At 35.1% G+C, this 6,508-nt stretch overlaps 1 protein-coding gene across 1 annotated transcript in view; it reads right to left on the reverse strand.

The window, feature by feature from the left end:
• LOC109837971 overlaps positions 352–6,508 on the reverse strand; it is a 14,649-nt gene continuing 8,492 nt past the window's right edge. Inside the window, exons 6-8 of the mRNA XM_020406368.1 lie at positions 1,889–2,008; positions 1,585–1,713; positions 352–559 (exon numbers count right to left, since the gene is read on the reverse strand). Coding sequence (XP_020261957.1) covers positions 536–559; positions 1,585–1,713; positions 1,889–2,008 — 273 coding nt within the window. The 3' untranslated portion in view covers positions 352–535. The remainder of the gene's footprint in view (positions 560–1,584; positions 1,714–1,888; positions 2,009–6,508) is intronic.

Here is a 6,508-nt window from a genome sequence, read left to right on the forward strand (position 1 = left end):
CAAATAACTAAAATCACGATTATAATTGTAATTACTTGCCTAGGAAACAATTTTATTGCCAGATTTGATCAGTTCAGAGGGAATATTTCCAGCAGCTGACGAAAACCTCGTTGCTTCTTGTAGCAACTGCCATCAAATTTTAGTAGCTGCAGACCGCAGGAGTTTCTCTTAAATTCATGTTGTTCGCACCGATAACCTTTAAACCAAAACAAGCTACACTGTATAATCAGCAACGACTGAATAACGCATGAACATATTCGTAAAATTAACAGTTGTTTTCTGACTTGTATCTAAATTACAACAACTTTAAACTCAGCTGTTGCTTACCCCCCCCCCCCCCGCCCCAAAAAAAGAAGGCTGTGTATATTTCAAAATACATGCCCGTAGCCACTTATTTAAAACAGTCTCATTTTCACCAAGTCTGCTATTCCTTTTACAGTAATTTGGATGCAGCAAGTAACATGGCACAAACAGTAATTTGGAGCAGCATATATCACAAGGTTGAGCACACTACAGGCAGATCAAATAACTACATTCATTTGGTTCCATAATAGAAGACCTGTTCAAATCAGCAGTGGGTTAGATGGCTAGAGTTTCATTAAGGATAAAATAGTGAACAGATATATGGCATCACGAAACTGTACACATGCGCACAAACATTTATCGGCCATTCAAAAACTCCCAATAAGCAAAGAAGATGAGACAAGTAATTATTCAAACTAAGTAATTATTCTAACAGAAAGCATCACATAGACCAATTATAGATTTAAATTGAAGAAATTAAACAAAAAAGACAAGCAAGTAAGGGTAACATAGACGAGGAAAACGCTCATCATTATGCTCCCAGACCAGCTAAAGAAGCTAGATAACAGCCAGTGTATAAAATTCTCTGGTAGTGAACCCTTTAAATTGAAGAAGGTCATGCCTGTTAGATAACTAGCTTATCCAAAACCTTGGTCTAGTGTATCTTTGGGCTACATCGAGCAATATTAATAATCCTTTTAATGAAAGTACACCTCAGACCATTTTTCCTCACGTGGTTGCCCACAGTTTTCAGATGAGAAAAACACATGCAGTAAAAACTTCAACAATGAACTTTTATGATGGATATATTCAGAGGTCTTGCAAAAGAAATTTCAGAATGACGATGACAGACAAAAAAAGTAATAAACAAAGAAAAAAAATAAAAGATATGCTGTGTCAACTGTATGGTTAGTTATGATGTCAGCTGTATGGTTAGTTATGATGTCAGGTGTTACATTTGTATTGTTAGGTAAGGTCACCTTACGATAATCATGTCGCTTGTATGTATATTTGGCTTATGCCACAATAGAACCTGCAATGGATTTAACAACTCCTCAAGAGCAGTTCTAAAAAGAATTCCCTGAAACGTATTTCCCAGTTCAACAGTTAAAATATTCCTTAGCTTCTGAGGATAAAAATTTATGGAACAGAAATTATTCCCCATATATTATCAATAGATTAAACGAAGTTATTTGGCAAAATTAAAAGAGAATGAAAAAAAACAGAGTTACAAGTTTTCATTCAAAAAAAAAAAAAAACAGAGAGTTAAAAGTCAATTACCTTAATTTCCTTGTTAGAGAATCCAGCAAAGAGCTTTCCCCGCCAAGAAATTAAGGAAGCTATGACAGAATCACAGGTAATAGAAGCAACAGGTTTGATGTCTATCTGTAATTCATTCTCTGTCAGCTCCTGCAATGTGCAATCAAGTTGGATTTCTATTATTGAAACATCTACAAGAAGTTGGTAGGATTTATCTTGAAATTACTTGAAACGCAAAGACCAAAATACTATGCTAGATGGCCACAAACATAGCCTTTTTTTTAAGAATTGTCACAATATGATACACGAAGATGCAACAGCATACCTGTACATTGATGGATCTATTCCATCCTCCAGTAAACAGCCACTGCATATTCATGTGCACTGCAAGTACTGGACCATCCTGAATTTGCACTGATCTCACAAAAGCATCATCCTTCCAGATCTGACAAAGAAAATAGTTCAATCTTGAGGGAAAGTGTTCTTAACTAATAAAAATATGAATAGCAAGAAGAAAGTTCATAATGATTACTAAAGCATGGAATGTTATGTCCTCATAGTCTACACTGATCAAACTATCCAAAGACAGTAATAACTAATCGGACCTTAAAGAACATATTTTAACAGAGTAGTATTCTCAAGTTGAGTAATGAAGTATCTTTTACGAAGAGTTTAAAATGGAAAAGGATTCTAATTAATATTTCCTAAAGAAAAAAATAAACAACCAGTTTTTTTACCAAGTGGATTTGGTCTGAGTTTCAGGAACCTATGGATACAGGACCAAGAGGAAGAAACATAGACGAAATCCTAGCTTTTAAAGCTAGCAAGTTAAATATGGTGTCATTATAACTCGTAGTTTACACGCACGCGCACACACACACATATTTGTGTGTTGACTATACATCTTTAATTAGTTAAATCATTTGATTAGCTACCTAAATAGATCAACTAATTAAATCCAACACTTTATTCATGCCTTGCTCTTACGTGCATGTGCTAGATTATTTAATAGAATTGTTAAGTTAGGTGAACATCTGTTCAATTGTTCATTAATCACTCACATTCATCTAACCTCATCCTTTATTAGGCATTCATTTCTCTCCCATATCTATAATTCTTTATCCCTCTCCTTCCTATTCACTTCCTTACCCATTCCCATCAACGAAGATCCTCCTTGCTATGTTTCTTTCCCCTTTCCTTTTGAACCTGGCCAAATCCACGATAATTGAGCCACCTCACTCTCCTTGTTTTGCTACCAGTCATCACCAGACCCTTTGTTTGCAACTGTTAAGGTAATTCACCGACCAACAGTCACTTTGCTTTCATCCTCTCTCCTTCTCGACAATCACCACCACTTCCACCATTCTCTCACTTCAGATTTAGCCGCTTTCTGGAAGTTCCATGCAATTTTCACTATTTCTGCTTAAAACTCCATCCATAGAGTTTGGATGGGGCCGGAAAGCTGGACAATCAAAAAGTAGGGTTAGCGAGGAACCAACAGTACCTAATTCGATGGTATTTCCTAATATCGATAGATTCAGGAAGGCCAAAATGTATCATGTATGCAGGGTTCTGGTAGCATGGCCAACCAGTAAAGAAAAAAATAGAACAGAAACTGTACATGCCATCAATCCCACCCACCCACCCACCCCTCCCTCTTCCCAAAAAACGATCAATTTTGTTGATAACCCTCAACTATCCCTTCATAAAGCTGAAAACATTGTGCACCAACGAACTTCATGATTTTATTCTTGTAAGGAGAAAGAAAGGATTTTCTTTAGGTAGTTTTTCTTGTGTATGATTTTCTTTAGGTAGTTTTTCTTGCGTATGCAGTTGGAGATTGGATTTCTGCAAAAATTTATCACATATCGGTTTTGATCAGTTTTTCCTGGTATATCGAGTGTAAATATGATAAAGTAGTGGATTTTTCGTGGGCTAGAAATTGCCCCAATTTTCTAAAATTTACATTCTAAGTGAACTAGTTTGTGTTTGGAGACAAAAAACTTTTTTTTTTCCATACAAGACCCACATGCACTAAACAAAAACAGTGCTATCTTATTCTATTCCACATCTGCTTATCGTGTAACCCTAATTCTCTCCACTTCCACTATTTTCTCACCCAAATCGCTCGCAAATTTCTCACTCGAAGAACTCTATCAACAACCTCTCTCAAAGCTCCTCAGTTCTCAATTGAAGACCCTCAAACCTTGACCGTCAAAGACCCTAAACATTTGTTACATACATTTTGGTATGTTTACATTTCATTAAATGTACTTAGATTACATTTTGGGACATTATATAATGTATGCTCACCATCCGATATGACACTCCGATTTTTACTACTTATCCTCGATATATCTCTGATAACTGCAATCTGTATGAATTTTGTCCATCCGATATATTTCTGATAATCGATGTTTAAAACCTTGGTTGTACTAGTGGCATAATTTTGAGATTCAATGTGAAAATCTTGTTTCCTGAATCTCACTATTGATCATCTCTAGAACATGGGTTTGGTTGGTTCCATATTGCAAATTATGAAAAAGAAATGTAAGAGTGACAAAAATTAAATATAGTGATCTGATATAGTTATACAGGATTTCCAAGAGAATGCACTACATAATTTTGGATTATGGTATGCTTGTCAAAGTGGAATTTCATAGTAAACTGACGATAATATACTATATATACTATGATATATATATATATGATATTATATAATATATATATAATATATATATAGTATCTTATATATTAATATATATATATATATTGGTTGGTAAGGTTTTAAATGTCGGATGTCGAGTTCATGTCGGACGGCTAAAATTCATGTCGGATAGTGGAAATCGAGGATATATTGGGGACATGAAAAAAATATTAGATTACCATATCGGATGGTGTGCATATGTATAATATAAATATCATAAATAAAACATAAACATACTTAATAAATTCTATTATTTAAACATATAAGAAAGTAAATAACTTATGATGCTTAGAGTTGATGTTGAAACAAAGGTCAGAAAAAAGGAGTCCGATGTTGACAGTTAAGGAGAGAAAAGATCATCTGATATTGATGTCGAATAAACAACTCAGAGAAGAGACCGTTGTTGAAGGAGAGAGAGAAAGAGAAGATGAGCGACGGAAATAACTTCGGTCTTTTTTTCATTTTCCCTAACTGATCGGGTTTTGTCTTTGGAAGCAATATTAAAACAATCAAGAATTTAAACCCAAACTTGATTAGATAAGCATAACATAAAAATAAACCAGCTAATTTTTCAGATTGAAAAATCGACCGGCATAGCTGACATGTCCCTTGATATATCCGCCCGACATATCTGACATGTCCCCCGATATATCCGACATGAACCCTGAAAACGCAATACATATTGAAAAGCTTCATATCGTGTCGGTTGACACCTAAATCCGACATGTCAACCGACATTTAAAATACTGTCGGTTGGATATGTTGTAGGAAGGTTATCTATATTAGGGTTGTTCCCGCTCTAATAATCATTCTTTTATATTTTATATCAATCGTATTTGTGTAATGGGCTAATGGAGGTAAAATAATGTAGTTAATACACCTATAATGTTCTTGTTTCATGTGGTACTTGAAAAGTATGTGCTTTCTCTAGACAAGTTTATGTTCTTTCATGTTGGTAGTCATTTGTACACGTGTATGTTTAAGATTACATACAAGTAGCAGCACATCATAGAGAAAGCAAGGTATAGATGAGAAAATATTGTTCTTATGATAAATACCATAACGATTAATACATATACTAGTTAATGCTTGTTGGGCTTTATGTCATTTGAATCATAAAATAGTATATGATGACATTTATGTACATGATAATATTTGGTTAATTCATGAATTCTAGATAGATGAGGTTCCAGGGATGGAATGCTCTATGGTGCATTGCACATGTATAGGATGGAAATGAATGAGTCGAATGTATGGGATGGCTATGAACCACGTATGCTATGTGACAAAGATGAGAGATCTAGATGTATATAACAGGCTTGAAGTTTTGGATTTGTGTGCACAAATGATGTTACCAGGAGTTTAAGGCAAGCCATGTATATCGAGGAGCCAGTCGTTAACTTGGTACTGTATACATATCGAACTTGGTACTGCGTACATATTGCTGAGGAAAAAAGTAATATATGTGTCACAATTGACTGGTTACCTTGAATTAATGATAGGATACTACCGATGGATGCATATATTGTGGTAATGTGCGGAGTTTAGGGATATTTAGTGTATATGTTTACCAGTGGGGGATGGGTGTGGTTAATTCTTTTTTTCTTTCTTTTTTGGGGGGGAGGGGTGTGGGGGGTTGGAGTAGGGATGGCTAAATGAGTTGTTTGTAATTGTATGTGGTTGTATGTGTTATCTTAGTGTGGATAAGGTGTACAAATAAATAGACACATACATGCAAGAGGTATATGTATATGGATATGAGGCAAGATTATGAATATATAAATCTCGAAATTAAATTAACTGTATTGAAGGAAAAGGTGGACACAGTGTTTTAGAAAACACTGGGCCCTTTGGGCACTGGACTTAGCGCCTAAGTGCAGTGGCTTTTTTTTACGCTTTACTTTTCTTTTTATTTTATTTTTCCACAATGGAAGGTGTGTGAAAAGACTAGGAGAAGAGGAGAGAGACAAAGAAAGAAAGATGAAAGGGAAAGGAAGATCATGTAGGTGATAAATTCAACATTGTCGAAAGAAAATTATATATATATATATGAGAAATATGGGTATGCTTGGTACCAAGCACAAATTTTATGCTTGGTAGTGATGTGTCACATCCTCATCCACTCCCTACCCATGTGAATGTGGTCCCAAATTTGAATGAGTGGAGGGGGATGAGACACCTCACTACCAAGCACAACTTTTTGTGCTTGGTACCAAGCATACCCATATTCCTCTCTCT

Source organism: Asparagus officinalis, chromosome 4 (genome assembly GCF_001876935.1).
Source record: "Asparagus officinalis chromosome 4, Aspof.V1, whole genome shotgun sequence".
Taxonomy (NCBI): Eukaryota; Viridiplantae; Streptophyta; class Magnoliopsida; order Asparagales; family Asparagaceae; genus Asparagus; species Asparagus officinalis.